The following is a 15,948-nucleotide window of genomic DNA, read 5'->3' as shown; positions in this document are numbered from 1 at the left end:
GCTCGGAAACCCCACTCCATTCCTCCTGGGGTGGGGGGCCTGTTCCCCATCGCCAGGGGGGGCCTGTTCCCCATCGCCAGGGGGGGGCCTGTTCCCCATCGCCAGGGGGGGCCTGTTCCCCATCGCCAGGGGGGGCCTGTTCCCCATTCCCCCGGGGAGGGCCTGTTCCCCATCGCCAGGGGGGGCCTGTTCCCCATCGCCAGGGGGGGCCTGTTCCCCATTCCTCAGGGGGGGGCCTGTTCCCCATCGCCAGGGGGGGGCCTGTTCCCCATCGCCAGGGGGACCTGTTCCCCATCGCCAGGGGGGGCCTGTTCCCCATTCCCCCCGGGGGGGCCTGTTCCCCATCACCGGGGGAGGGGGCCTGTTCCCCATCGCCGGGGGAGGGGGCCTGTTCCCCATCACCGGGGGAGGGGGCCTGTTCCCCATCACCGGGGGGGGGGGCCTGTTCCCCATTCCCCCGGGGGGGGCCTGTTCCCCATTCCCCAGGGGGGGCCTGTTCCCCATTCCCCAGGGGGGGCCTGTTCCCCATCGCCAGGGGGGGCCTGTTCCCCATTCCCCCGGGGGGGGCCTGTTCCCCATTCCCCAGGGGGGGCCTGTTCCCCATCGCCAGGGGGGGCCTGTTCCCCATCGCCGGGGGGGGCCTGTTCCCCATCGCCAGGGGGGGCCTGTTCCCCATTCCCCCGGGGGGGCCTGTTCACCATTCCCCAGGGGGGGGCCTGTTCCCCATCACCGGGGGAGGGGGCCTGTTCCCCATCACCGGGGGGGGGGGCCTGTTCCCCATCGCCGGGGGGGCCTGTTCCCCATCGCCGGGGGGGGCCTGTTCCCCATTGCCGGGGGGGGTCCTGTTCCCCATTCCCCCGGGGGGCGGGGCCTGTTCCCCATCACCGGGGGGGGCCTGTTCCCCATTCCCCCAGGGGGGGGGCCTGTTTCCCATCGCCGGGGGGGGGCGCTGTTCCCCATCGCCGGGGGGGGGCCTGTTCCCCATCGCTGGAGGGGGCCTGTTCCCCATCGCCGGGGGGGGGGCTGTTCCCCATCGCCGGGGGGGGGCTGTTCCCCATCGCCGGGGGGGGGGCCTGTTTCTTATTCCCCAGGGGAGTCCCAGTCCCCCACCACCCTCTGGGTGAAGACATTTCCCACAAATCCCCTCGAAACCTCCCCCCAATTACTTTCAATCTCTGCCCCCTGGTTGTTGACCCCTCTGCCAAGGGAAACAGGTCCGTCCTATCCACTCGATCCAGACCCCTCATTATTTTATACACCTCAATCAGGTCTCCACTCAGCCTCCTCTGTTCCAGAGAAAACAACCCCAGCATCTCCAATCTTCCCTCATCGCTAAAATTCTCCAGTCCCGGCAACATCCTGGTAAATCTCCTCTGTACCCTCTCCAGTGTAACATCCTGGTAAATCCCCTCTGTACCCTCTCCAGTGCAACATCCTGGTAAATCTCCTCTGTACCCTCTCCAGTGCAACATCCTGGTAAATCTCCTCTGTACCCTCTCCAGTGTAACATCCTGGTAAATCACCTCTGTACCCTCTCCAGTGCAACATCCTGGTAAATCTCCTCTGTACCCTCTCTAGTGCAACATCCTGGTAAATCTCCTCTGTACCCTCTCCAGTGCAACATCCTGGTAAATCTCCTCTGTACCCTCTCCAGTGCAACATCCTGGTAAATCTCCTCTGCACTCTCTCCAATGCAACATCCTGGAAAATCTTCTCTGTACCCTCTCTAGTGCAACATCCTGGTAAATCTCCTCTGTACCCTCTCCAGTGCAACATCCTGGTAAATCTCCTCTGCACCCTCTCTAGTGCAACATCCTGGTAAATCTCCTCTGTACCCTCTCCAGTGCAACATCCTGGTAAATCTCCTCTGCACCCTCTCCAGTGCAACATCCTGGTAAATCTCCTCTGTACCCTCTCCAGTGCAACATCCTGGTAAATCTCCTCTGCACCCTCTCCAGTGCAACATCCTGGTAAATCTCCTCTGTACCCTCTCTAGTGCAACATCCTGGTAAATCTCCTCTGTACCCTCTCTAGTGCAACATCCTGGTAAATCTCCTCTGTACCCTCTCTAGTGTAACATCCTGGTAAATCTCTTCTGTCCCCTCTCTAGTGCAACATCCTGGTAAATCTCCTCTGTACCCTCTCTAATGCAACATCCTGGTAAATCTCCTCTGCACCCTCTCCAATGCAACATCCTGGTAAATCTCCTCTGTACCCTCTCCAGTGCAACATCCTGGTAAATCTCCTCTGCACCCTCTCTGGTGCAACATCCTGGTAAATCTCCTCTGTACCCTCTCTAGTGCAACATCCTGGTAAATCTCCTCTGTACCCTCGCTAGTGCAACATCCTGGTAAATCTCCTCTGTACCCTCTGCAGTGCAACATCCTGGTAAATCTCCTCTGTACCCTCTCTAGTGCAACATCCTGGTAAATCTCCTCTGTACCCTCTCTAGTGCAACATCCTGGTAAATCTCCTCTGCACTCTCTCCAATGCAACATCCTGGTAAATCTCCTCTGTACTCTCTCTAGTGCAACATCCTGGTAAATCTCCTCTGTACCCTCTCCAGTGCAACATCCTGGTAAATCTCCTCTGCACCCTCTCTAGTGCAACATCCTGGTAAATCTCCTCTGTACCCTCTCCAGTGCAACATCCTGGTAAATCTCCTCTGTACCCTCTCCAGTGCAACATCCTGGTAAATCTCCTCTGTACCCTCTCCAATGCAACATCCTGGTAAATCTCCTCTGTACCCTCTCTAGTGTAACATCCTGGTAAATCTCCTCTGTCCCCTCTCTAGTGCAACATCCTGGTAAATCTCCTTTGTACCCTCTCGAGTGCAACATCCTGGTAAATCTCCTCTGTCCCCTCTCTAGTGCAACATCCTGGTAAATCTCCTCTGTACCCTCTCCAGTGCAACATCCTGGTAAATCTCCTCTGTACCCTCTCTAGTGCAACATCCTGGTAAATCTCCTTTGTACCCTCTCTAGTGCAACATCCTGGTAAATCTCCTCTGCACCCTCTCTAGTGCAACACCCTGGTAAATCTCCTCTGTACCCTCTCCAATGCAACATCCTGGTAAATCTCCTCTGTACCCTCTCCAATGCAACATCCTGGTAAATCTCCTCTGTATCCTCTCCAATGCAACATCCTGGTAAATCTACTCTGTACCCTCTCCAGTGCAACATCCTGGTAAATCTCCTCAGTACCCTCTCCAGTGCAGTCGCATCCTTCCTGTAATGCGATGACCGGACCTGCACGCAGTACTCCAGCTGTGGTCTGACCAGTGTTTTGCCAGTGTGAGCATGACACATTGCCACACTGTGGCACGCCGCCTTGGTTTAATGGTGACCGCCGTCTCCCTTCACTTCTCCACCAGACATCGCCAACAAGGTCCTTCTGGCGCTCTTCACCTGTGAGATGTTACTGAAGATCTACAGCCTCGGGCTGGATGCCTACTTTGTCTCCTTCTTCAACCGCTTCGACTGTTTTGTGGTGTGCGGCGGGATTGTGGAGACCTTCCTGGTGGAACTGCAAGTCATGTCGCCACTCGGCATCTCCGTCCTTCGCTGTGTGCGCCTCCTCCGGATCTTCAAATTCACCAGGTGAGTGTTCCGCTCCGGCCCGCTCCTCCCTCCGGATCTTCAAATTCACCAGGTGAGTGTTCCGCTCCGGCCCGCTCCTCCCTCCGGATCTTCAAATTCACCAGGTGAGTGTTCCGCTCCGGCCCGCTCCTCCCTCCGGATCTTCAAATTCACCAGGTGAGTGTTCCGCTCCGGCCCGCTCCTCCCTCCGGATCTTCCAATTCACCAGGTGAGTGTTTCGCCTCGTCCCTCCGCCTCCTCCCTCCGCCTCCTCCCTCCTCCCACCGCCTCCTCCCTCCGCCACCTCCCACCGCCTCCTCCCTCCGCCTCCTCCCTCCGCCTCCTCCCTCCTCCCACCGCCTCCTCCCTCCGCCTCCTCCCTCCTCCCACCGCCTCCTCCCTCCGCCTCCTCCCTCCGCCTCCTCCCACCGCCTCCTCCCTCTTCCCTCCGCTTCCCCCCTCCGCCTCCTCCCTCCGCCTCCTCCCTCCTCCCACCGCCTCCTCCCTCCGCCTCCTCCCTCCACCTCCTCCCTCTTCCCTCCGCTTCCCCCCTCCGCCTCCTCCCTCCACCTCCTCCCTCTTCCCTCCGCTTCCCCCCTCCGCCTCCTCCCTTCGCCTCCCCCCTCCGCTTCCTCCCTCCGCCTCCTCCCTCCGCCTCCCCCCTCCGCTTCCTCCCTCCGCCTCCCCCCTCCGCCTCCTCCCTCCGCCTCCCCCCTCCGCCTCCTCCCTCTGCCTCCCCCCTCCGCCTCCCCCCTCCGCCTCCTCCCTCCGCCTCCTCCCTCCGCCAGCACCCTTCTTCCTCTTGTTCTTCCTTCCTTCACATCTTCATTATTGGCTCCAATTATTGTTATTATTATTATTATTGAGGATCAATGGTGTCGTGTTTGACCCCGAGCTGAGCCCCCGACCACCGGCCCGCTCCATCACTGACCGCTGACCTCTGCCTCTAGCTCCGCCCCGTGACCTCGCCCGGCTCCGCCCCGTGACCTCACCCGGCTCCGCCCCGTGACCTCGCCCGGCTCAGCCCTGTGACCTCGCCCGGCTCCGCCCCGTGACCTCGCCCGTCTTTGCCCCGCCTCAGCTCATTTGCTGCTGACTCCTCACCCATGCCTCTGTCCCCTCCAAACCCGACCATCCCAACACTCACCTGGCCGGCCTCCCACATTCTACCCTCCGTAACCATCAGCTCATCCAAAACCCAGCACTCCCCCACCGTGTCCTAACTCTCCCTGAGTCCCACTCACCCATCACCCCCTGTGCTCACTGACCCCGTGTCCTAACTCACACCCAGTCCCACTCACCCATCACCCCCTGTGCTCACTGACCCAGTGTCCTAACTCGCACCCAGTCCCACTCACCCATCACCCCCTGTGCTCACTGACCCCGTGTCCTAACTCACACCCAGTCCCACTCACCCATCACCCCCTGTGCTCACTGACCCCGTGTCCTAACTCACACCCAGTCCCACTCACCCATCACCCCCTGTGCTCACTGACCCCGTGTCCTAACTCGCACCCAGTCCCGCTCACCCATCACCCCCTGTGCTCACTGACCCCGTGTCCTAACTCACACCCAGTCCCGCTCACCCATCACCCCCTGTGCTCACTGACCCCGTGTCCTAACTCACACCCAGTCCCACTCACCCATCACCCCTCTGTGCTCACTGACCTACATTGGCTCCCGGTCCGGCAACACCTCGATTTTATAATTCTCCATCCTCGTCTTCAAATCCCACCGTGGCCTCCCCACCCCTCCCTATCTCTGTAACCCCCTCCAGCCCCTACACCCCTCCCTATCTCTGTAACCCCCTCCAGCCCCGACACCACTCCCTATCTCTGTAACCCCTCCAGCTCCTACACCCCTCCCTATCTCTATAACCCCCTCCAGCCCCTACACCCCTCCCTATCTCTGTAACCTCCTCCAGCCCCTACACCCCTCCCTATCTCTGTAACCCCTCCAGCTCCTACACCCCTCCCTATCTCTGTAACCCCCTCCAGCCCCTACACCCCTCCCTATCTCTGTAACCCCCTCCAGCCCCTACACCACTCCCTATCTCTGTAACCTCCAGCCTCTACACCCCTCCCTATCTCTGTAACCCCTCCAGCCCCTACACCCCTCCCTATCTCTGTAACCTCCAGCCCCTACACCCCTCCCTATCTCTGTAACCCCCTCCAGCACCTACACCCCTCCCTATCTCTGTAACCCCATCCAGCCCCTACACCCCTCCCTAGCTATGTAACCTCCTCTAGCCCCGACACCCCTCCCTATCTCTGTAACCTCCTCCAGCCCCTACACCCCTCCCTATCTCTGTAACCCCCTCCAGCCCCTACACCCCTCCCTATCCCTGTAACCACCTCCAGCAATTACGCCCCTCCCTATCTCTGTAACCTCTTCCAACCTCTACACCCCTCCCTATCTCTGTAACCCCCTCCAGCCCCTACACCCCTCCCTATCTCTGTAACCCCCTCCAGCCCCTACACCACTCCCTATCTCTGTAACCTCCAGCCTCTACACCCCTCCCTATCTCTGTAACCCCTCCAGCCCCTACACCCCTCCCTATCTCTGTAACCTCCAGCCCCTACACCCCTCCCTATCTCTGTAACCCCCTCCAGCTCCTACACCCCTCCCTATCTCTGTAACCCCATCCAGCCCCTACACCCCTCCCTAGCTATGTAACCTCCTCTAGCCCCGACACCCCTCCCTATCTCTGTAACCTCCTCCAGCCCCTACACCCCTCCCTATCTCTGTAACCCCCTCCAGCCCCTACACCCCTCCCTATCTCTGTAACCCCCTCCAGCCCCTACACCACTCCCGATCTCTGTAACCTCCAGCCTCTACACCCCTCCCTATCTCTGTAACCCCTCCAGCCCCTACACCCCTCCCTATCTCTGTAACCTCCTCCAGCCCCTACACCACTCCCTATCTCTGTAACCCCCTCCTGCCCCTACACCCCTCCCTATCTCTGCAACCCCCTCCAGCCCCTACACCACTCCCTATCTCTGTAACCCCTCCAGCTCCTACACCCCTCCCTATCTCCATAACCCCCTCCAGCCCCTACACCCCTCCCTATCTCTGTAACCTCCTCCAGCCCCTACACCCCTCCCTATCTCTGTAACCCCTCCAGCTCCTACACCCCTCCCTATCTCTGTAACCCCCTCCAGCCCCTACACCCCTCCCTATCTCTGTAACCCCCTCCAGCCCCGACACCACTCCCTATCTCTGTAACCTCCAGCCTCTACACCCCTCCCTATCTCTGTAACCCCTCCAGCCCCTACACCCCTCCCTATCTCTGTAACCTCCAGCCCCTACACCCCTCCCTATCTCTGTAACCCCCTCCAGCTCCTACACCCCTCCCTATCTCTGTAACCCCCTCCAGCCCCTACACCCCTCCCTAGCTATGTAACCTCCTCTAGCCCCGACACCCCTCCCTATCTCTGTAACCTCCTCCAGCCCCTACACCCCTCCCTATCTCTGTAACCCCCTCCAGCCCCTACACCACTCCCTATCACTGTAACCCCTCCAGCTCCTACACCCCTCCCTATCTCTGTAACCCCCTCCAGCTCCTACACCCCTCCCTATCTCTGTAACCTCCTCCAGCCCCTACACCCCTCCCTACCTCTGTAACCCCCTCCAGCCCCTACACCACTCCCTATCTCTGTAACCCCTCCAGCTCCTACACCCCTCTCTATCTCTGTAACCTCCTCCAGCCCCTACACCCCTCACTATCTCTGTAACCTCCTCCAGCCCCTACACCCCTCCCTATCTCTGTAACCCCCTCCAGCCCTGACACCCCTCCCTATCTCTGTAACCCCCTCCAGCCCCTTCACCCCTCCCTATCTCTGTAACCCCCTCCAGCCTCTACACCCCTCCCTATCTCTGTAACCTCCTCCAGCCCCTACACCCCTCCCTATCTCTGTAACCTCCTCCAGCCCCGACACCCCTCCCTATCTCTGTAACCCCCTCCAGCCCCTAGACGCCTCCCTATCTCTGTAACCTCCTCCAGCCCCGACACCCCTCCCTATCTCTGTGAACCCCCTCCAGCCCCTACACCCCTCCCTATCTCTGTAACCTCCTCCAGCCTCTACACCCCTCCCTATCACTGTAACCCCCTCCAGCCCCTACACCCCTCCCTATCTCTGTAACCTCCTCCAGCTCCTACACCCCTCCCTATCTCTGTAACCTCCGACACCCCTCCCTATCTCTGTAACCCCCTCCAGCCCCGACACCCCTCCCTATCTCATTAACCCCCTCCAGCCCCTACAACCCTCCCTATCTCTGTAACCTCCTCCAGCTCCTACACCCCTCCCTATCTCTGTAACCCCCTCCAGCCCCTACACCCCTCCCTATCTATGTAACCTCCTCCAGCCCCGACACCCCTCCCTATATCTGTAACCCCCTCCAACCCCTACACCCCTCCCTATCTCTGTAACCTCCTCCAGCCCCGACACCCCTCCCTCTCTCTGTAACCCCCTCCATCCCCTACACCCCTCCCTATCTCTGTAACCCCCTCCAGCCCCTACACCCCTCCCTATCTCTGTAACCTCCTCCAGCCCCGACACCCCTCCCTATCTCTGTAACCTCCTCCAGCTCCTACACCCCTCCCTATATCTGTAACCCCCTCCAGCCCTTACACCCCGCCCTATCTCTGTAACCCCCTCCAGCCCCGACACCCCTCCCTATCTCTGTAACCCCCTCCAGCCACTACACCCCTCCCTATCTCTGTAACCCCCTCCAGCCCCTACACCCCTCCCTATCTCTATAACCCCCTCCAGCCCCTACACCTCTCCATATCCCTGTAACCACCTCCAGCACCTACACCCCTCCCTATCTCTGTAATCTCCTCCAGCCCCTACACTCCTCCCTATCTGTGCAACCTCCTCCAGCCCCTACACCCCTCCCTATATCTGTAACCTCCTCCAGCCCCTACACCCCTCCCTATCTGTATAACCCCCTCCAGCCCCTACACCCCTCCCTATCTCTGTAACCCCCTCCAGCCCCTACACCCCACCCTATCTCTGTAACCTCCTCCAGCCCCAACACCCCTCCCTATTTCTGTAACCTCCTCCAACCCCTACACCCCTCCCTATCTCTGTAACCTCCTCCAGCCCCTACACCCCTCAGTATCTCTGTAACCTCCTCCAGCCCCTACACCCCTCCCTATCTCTGTAACCCCCTCCAGCCCCTACACCCCTCACTATCTCTATAACCCCCTCCAGCCCCTACACCCCTCCCTATCCCTGTAACCACCTCCAGCCCTTACACGTCTCTCTATCTCTGTAACCTCCTCCAACCTCTACACCCCTCCCTATCTCTGTAACCTCCTCCAGCCCCAACAGCCCTCCCTATCTTTGTAACCTCCTCCAGCCCCTACACCCCTCCCTATCTGTGCAACCTCCTCCAGCCCCTACACCCCTCCCTATCTCTGTAACCTCCTCCAGCCCCTACACCCCTCCCTATCTCTGTAACCCCCTCCAGCCCCTACACCCCTCCCTATCTCTGTAACCTCCTCCAACCCCTACACTCCTCCCTATCTCTGTAACCTCCCCAAGCCCCTACACCCCTCCCTATCTCTGTACCCTCCTCCAGCCAATACACCCCTCCCTATCTCTGTAACCCCCTCCAGCCCCTACACCCCTCCCTATCTCTGTAACCTCCTCCAGCCCCTACACCCCTCCCTATCTCTATAACCCCCTCCAGCCCCTACACCGCTCCCTATCCCTGTAACCACCTCCAGCAATTACGCCCCTCCCTATCTCTGTAACCTCCTCCAGCCCCTACACTCCTCCCTATCTCTGTAACCTCCTCCAGCCTCTACACCCCTCCCTATCACTGTAACCCCCTCCAGCCCCTACACCCCTCCCTATCTCTGTAACCTCCTCCAGCTCCTACACCCCTCCCTATCTCTGTAACCTCCAACACCCCTCCCTATCTCTGTAACCCCCTCCAGCCCCGACACCCCTCCCTATCTCATTAACCCCCTCCAGCCCCTACACCCCTCCCTATCTCTGTAACCCCCTCCAGCCCCTACACCCCTCCCTATCTCTATAACCCCCTCCAGCCCCTACACCCCTCCCTATCCCTGTAACCACCTCCAGCCCTTACACGTCTCTCTATCTCTGTAACCTCCTCCAACCTCTACACCCCTCCCTATCTCTGTAACCTCCTCCAGCCCCTACAGCCCTCCCTATCTTTGTAACCTCCTCCAGCCCCTACTCCCCTCCCTATCTGTGCAACCTCCTCCAGCCCCTACACCCCTCCCTATCTCTGTAACCTCCTCCAGCCCCTACACCCCTCCCTATCTCTGCAACCCCCTCCAGCCCCTACACCCCTCCCTATCTCTGTAACCTCCTCCAACCCCTACACCCCTCCCTATCTCTGTAACCTCCCCAAGCCCCTACACCCCTCCCTATCTCTGTACCCTCCTCCAGCCAATACACCCCTCCCTATCTCTGTAACCCCCTCCAGCCCCTACACCCCTCCCTATCTCTGTAACCTCCTCCAGCCCCTACACCCCTCCCTATCTCTATAACCCCCTCCAGCCCCTACACCCCTCCCTATCCCTGTAACCACCGCCAGCAATTACGCCCCTCCCTATCTCTGTAACCTCCTCCAGCCCCTACACCCCTCCCTATCTCTGTCACCTCCTCCAGCCTCTACACCCCTCCCTATCACTGTAACCCCCTCCAGCCCCTACACCCCTCCCTATCTCTGTAACCTCCTCCAGCTCCTACACCCCTCCCTATCTCTGTAACCTCCGACACCCCTCCCTATCTCTGTAACCCCCTCCAGCCCCGACACCCCTCCATATCTCATTAACCCCCTCCAGCCCCTACAACCCTCCCTATCTCTGTAACCTCCTCCAGCTCCTACACCCCTCCCTATCTCTGTAACCCCCTCCAGCCCCTACACCCCTCCCTATCTATGTAACCTCCTCCAGCCCCGAAACCCCTCCCTATATCTGTAACCCCCTCCAACCCCTACACCCCTCCCTATCTCTGTAACCTCCTCCAGCCCCGACACCCCTCCCTCTCTCTGTAACCCCCTCCAGCCCCTACACCCCTCCCTATCTATGTAACCCCCTCCAGCCCCTACACCCATCCCTATCTCTGTAACCACCTCCAGCCCCTACACCCCTCCCTATCTCTGTAACCTCCTCCTGCCCCTACACCCCTCCCTATCACTGTAACCCCCTCCAGCCCCGACACCACTCCCGATCTCTGTAACCCCTCCAGCTCCTACACCCCTCCCTATCTCTGTAACCTCCTCCAGCCCCGACACCCCTCCCTATCTCTGCAACCTCCTCCAGCTCCTACACCCCTCCCTATATCTGTAACCCCCTCTAGCCCTTACACCCCGCCCTATCTCTGTAACCCCCTCCAGCCCCGACACCCCTCCCTATCTCTGTAACCCCCTCCAGCCACTACACCCCTCCCTATCTCTGTAACCCCCTCCAGCCCCTGCACCCCTCCCTATCTCTATAACCCCCTCCAGCCCCTACACCCCTCCATATCCCTGTAACCACCTCCAGCACCTACACCCCTCCCTATCTCTGTAATCTCCTCCAGCCCCTACACTCCTCCCTATCTGTGCAACCTCCTCCAACCCCAACACCCCTCCCTATATCTGTAACCTCCTCCAGCCCCTACACCCCTCCCTATCTGTATAACCCCCTCCAGCCCCTACACCCCTCCCTATCTCTGTAACCCCCTCCAGCCCCTACACCCCACCCTATCTCTGTAACCTCCTCCAGCCCCAACACCCCTCCCTATTTCTGTAACCTCCTCCAACCCCTACACCCCTTCCTATCTCTGTAACCTCCTCCAGCCCCTACACCCCTCAGTATCTCTGTAACCTCCTCCAGCCCCTACACCCCTCCCTATCTCTGTAACCCCCTCCAGCCCCTACACCCCTCCCTATCTCTATAACCCCCTCCAGCCCCTACACCCCTCCCTATCCCTGTAACCACCTCCAGCCCTTACACGTCTCTCTATCTCTGTAACCTCCTCCAACCTCTACAGCCCTCCCTATCTCTGTAACCTCCTCCAGCCCCTACAGCCCTCCCTATCTTTGTAACCTCCTCCAGCCCCTACACCCCTCCCGATCTGTGCAACCTCCTCCAGCCCCTACACCCCTCCCTATCTCTGTAACCTCCTCCAGCCCCTACACCCCTCCCTATCTCTGTAACCCCCTCCAGCCCCTACACCCCTCCCTATCTCTGTAACCTCCTCCAACCCCTACACCCCTCCCTATCTCTGTAACCTCCCCAAGCCCCTACACCCTTCCCTATCTCTGTACCCTCCTCCAGCCAATACACCCCTCTCTATCTCTGTAACCCCCTCCAGCCCCTACACCCCTCCCTATCTCTGTAACCTCCTCCAGCCCCTACACCCCTCCCTATCTCTATAACCCCCTGCAGCCCCTACACCCCTCCCTATCCCTGTAACCACCTCCAGCAATTACGCCCCTCCCTATCTCTGTAACCTCTTCCAACCTCTACACCCCTCCCTATCTCTGTAACCTCCTCCAGCTCCTACACCCCTCCCTATCTCTGTAACCTCCTCCAGCCCCTACACCCCTCCCTATCTCTGTAACCCCTCCAGCCCCTACAACCCTCCCTATCTCTGTAACCCCCTCCAGCCCCTACACCCCTTCCTATCTCTGTAACCTCCTCCAGCCCCGACACTCCTCCCTATCTCTGTAACCCCCTCCAGCCCCGACACCGCTCCCTATCTCTGTAACCTCCTCCAGCTCCTACACCCCTCCCTATCTCTGTAACCTCCTCCAGCCCCTACACCCCTCCCTATCTCTGTAACCCCCTCCAGCCCCCACACCCATCCCGATCTCTGTAACCCCCTCCAGCCCCTACACCCCTCCCTATCTCTGTAACCCCCTCCAGCCACTACACCTCTCCCTATCTCTGTAACCCCCTCCAGCCCCTACACCCCTCCCTATCTCTGTAACCTCCTCCAGCCACTACACCCCTCCCTATCTCTGTAACCTCCTCCAACCTCTACATCCCTCCCTATCTCTGTAACCTCCTCCAGCCCCTACACCCCTCCCTATCTCTATAACCCCCTCCAGCCCCTACACCCCTCCCTATCCCTGTAACCACCTCCAGCCCCAACACCCCTCCCTATCACTGTAACCTCCTCCAACCCCTACACCCCTCCTTATCTCTATAACCCACTCCAGCCCCTACACCCCTCCCTATCTCTGTAACCCCCTCCAGCCCCTACACCCCTCCCTATCTCTATAACCCCCTCCAGCCCCTACACCCCTCCATATCCCTGTAACCACCTCCAGCACCTACACCCCTCCCTATCTCTGTAATCTCCTCCAGCCCCTACACTCCTCCCTATCTGTGCAACCTCCTCCAGCCCCTACACCCCTCCCTATCTCTGTAACCTCCTCCAGCCCCTACACCCCTCCCTATCTGTATAACCCCCTCCAGCCCCTACACCCCTCCCTATCTCTGTAACCCCCTCCAGCCCCTACACCCCACCCTATCTCTGTAACCTCCTCCAGCCCCAACACCCCTCCCTATTTCTGTAACCTCCTCCAACCCCTACACCCTTCCCTATCTCTGTAACCTCCTCCAGCCCCTACACCCCTCCCTATCTCTGTAACCCCCTCCAGCCCCTACACCCCTCCCTATCTCTGTAACCCCCTCCAGCCCCTACACCCCTCCCTATCTCTATAACCCCCTCCAGCCCCTACACCCCTCCCTATCCCTGTAACCACCTCCAGCCCTCACACGTCTCTCTATCTCTGTAACCTCCTCCAACCTCTACACCCCTCCCTATCTCTGCAACCTCCTCCAGCCCCTACAGCCCTCCCTATCTTTGTAACCTCCTCCAGCCCCTACACCCCTCCCGATCTGTGCAACCTCCTCCAGCCCCTACACCCCTCCCTATCTCTGTAACCTCCTCCAGCCCCTACACCCCTCCCTATCTCTGTAACCCCCTCCAGCCCCTACACCCCTCCCTATCTCTGTAACCTCCTCCAACCCCTACACCCCTCCCTATCTCTGTAACCTCCCCAAGCCCCTACACCCTTCCCTATCTCTGTACCCTCCTCCAGCCAATACACCCCTCCCTATCTCTGTAACCCCCTCCAGCCCCTACACCCCTCCCTATCTCTGTAACCTCCTCCAGCCCCTACACCCCTCCCTATCTCTATAACCCCCTCCAGCCCCTACACCCCTCCCTATCCCTGTAACCACCTCCAGCAATTACGCCCCTCCCTATCTCTGTAACCTCTTCCAACCTCTACACCCCTCCCTATCTCTGTAACCTCCTCCAGCCCCTACACCCCTCCCTATCTCTGTAACCTCCTCCAGCCCCTACACCCCTCCCTATCTCTGTAACCCCCTCCAGCCCCTACAACCCTCCCTATCTCTGTAACCCCCTCCAGCCCCGACACTCCTCCCTATCTCTGTAACCTCCTCCAGCCCCGACACTCCTCCCTATCTCTGTAACCCCCTCCAGCCCCTACACCGCTCCCTATCTCTGTAACCTCCTCCAGCTCCTACACCCCTCCCTATCTCTGTAACCTCCTCCAGCCCCTACACCCCTCCCTATCTCTGTAACCCCCTCCAGCCCCCACACCCCTCCCTATCTCTGTAACCCCCTCCAGCCCCTACACCCCTCCCTATCTCTGTAACCCCTCTAGCCACTACACCTCTCCCTATCTCTGTAACCCCCTCCAGCCCCTACACCCCTCCCTATCTCTGTAACCTCCTCCAGCCACTGCACCCCTCCCTATCTCTGTAACCTCCTCCAACCTCTACACCCCTCCCTATCTCTGTAACCTCCTCCAGCCCCTACACCCCTCCCTATCTCTATAACCCCCTCCAGCCCCTACACCCCTCCCTATCCCTGTAACCACCTCCAGCCCCAACACCCCTCCCTATATCTATAACCCCCTCCAGCCCCTACACCCCTCCCTATCCCTGTAACCACCTCCAGCCCCAACACCCCTCCCTATCTCTGTAACCTCCTCCAACCCCTACACCCCTCCTTATCTCTATAACCCACTCCAGCCCCTACACCCCTCCCTATCTCTGTAACCCCCTCCAGCCCCTACACCCCTCCCTATCTCTATAACCCCCTCCAGCCCCTACACCCCTCCATATCCCTGTAACCACCTCCAGCACCTACACCCCTCCCTATCTCTGTAATCTCCTCCAGCCCCTACACTCCTCCCTATCTGTGCAACCTCCTCCAGCCCCTACACCCCTCCCTATCTCTGTAACCTCCTCCAGCCCCTACACCCCTCCCTATCTGTATAACCCCCTCCAGCCCCTACACCCCTCCCTATCTCTGTAACCCCCTCCAGCCCCTACACCCCACCCTATCTCTGTAACCTCCTCCAGCCCCAACACCCCTCCCTATTTCTGTAACCTCCTCCAACCCCTACACCCTTCCCTATCTCTGTAACCTCCTCCAGCCCCTACACCCCTCCCTATCTCTGTAACCCCCTCCAGCCCCTACACCCCTCCCTATCTCTGTAACCCCCTCCAGCCCCTACACCCCTCCCTATCTCTATAACCCCCTCGAGCCCCTACACCCCTCCCTATCCCTGTAACCACCTCCAGCCCTTACACGTCTCTCTATCTCTGTAACCTCCTCCAACCTCTACACCCCTCCCTATCTCTGTAACCTCCTCCAGCCCCTACAGCCCTCCCTATCTCTGTAACCTCCTCCAGCCCCTACACCCCTCCCTATCTCTGTAACCCCCTCCAGCCCCTACACCCCTCCCTATCTCTGTAACCTCCTCCAACCCCTACACCCCTCCCTATCTCTGTAACCTCCCCAAGCCCCTACACCCTTCCCTATCTCTGTACCCTCCTCCAGCCAATACACCCCTCCCTATCTCTGTAACCCCCTCCAGCCCCTACACCCCTCCCTATCTCTGTAACCTCCTCCAGCCCCTACACCCCTCCCTATCTCTATAACCCCCTCCAGCCCCTACACCCCTCCCTATCCCTGTAACCACCTCCAGCAATTACGCCCCTCCCTATCTCTGTAACCTCTTCCAACCTCTACACCCCTCCCTATCTCTGTAACCTCCTCCAGCCCCTACACCCCTCCCTATCTCTGTAACCTCCTCCAGCCCCTACACCCCTCCCTATCTCTGTAACCCCCTCCAGCCCCTACAACCCTCCCTATCTCTGTAACCCCCTCCAGCCCCTACACCCCTTCCTATCTCTGTAACCTCCTCCAGCCCCGACACTCCTCCCTATCTCTGTAACCCCCTCCAGCCCCTACACCGCTCCCTATCTCTGTAACCTCCTCCAGCTCCTACACCCCTCCCTATCTCTGTAACATCCTCCAGCCCCTACACCCCTCCCTATCTCTGTAACCCCCTC

The 15,948-nt window shown here is 59.5% G+C and overlaps 1 protein-coding gene across 9 annotated transcripts in view; it reads left to right on the top strand.

The window, feature by feature from the left end:
- cacna1fb (calcium channel, voltage-dependent, L type, alpha 1F subunit) overlaps nucleotides 1-15,948 on the top strand; it is a 263,577-nt gene that overhangs the window by 45,779 nt on the left and 201,850 nt on the right. For all 9 annotated transcript variants that reach the window (XR_011591270.1, XM_070872741.1, XM_070872737.1 and 6 more), the window contains one exon: nucleotides 3,374-3,599. Coding sequence is in view for 8 of the 9 variants with exons in the window: in XM_070872741.1 (XP_070728842.1) it covers nucleotides 3,374-3,599 (226 nt within the window). In the remaining variant the exon portion in view is untranslated. The remainder of the gene's footprint in view (nucleotides 1-3,373; nucleotides 3,600-15,948) is intronic.

The sequence above is a fragment of the Pristiophorus japonicus genome, unplaced genomic scaffold (assembly GCF_044704955.1).
Source record: "Pristiophorus japonicus isolate sPriJap1 unplaced genomic scaffold, sPriJap1.hap1 HAP1_SCAFFOLD_356, whole genome shotgun sequence".
NCBI classification, from domain to species: Eukaryota; Metazoa; Chordata; class Chondrichthyes; family Pristiophoridae; genus Pristiophorus; species Pristiophorus japonicus.
The sequence above is the reverse complement of the archived record's forward strand: the minus strand, read 5'-3'. Positions and strand labels throughout refer to the sequence as shown.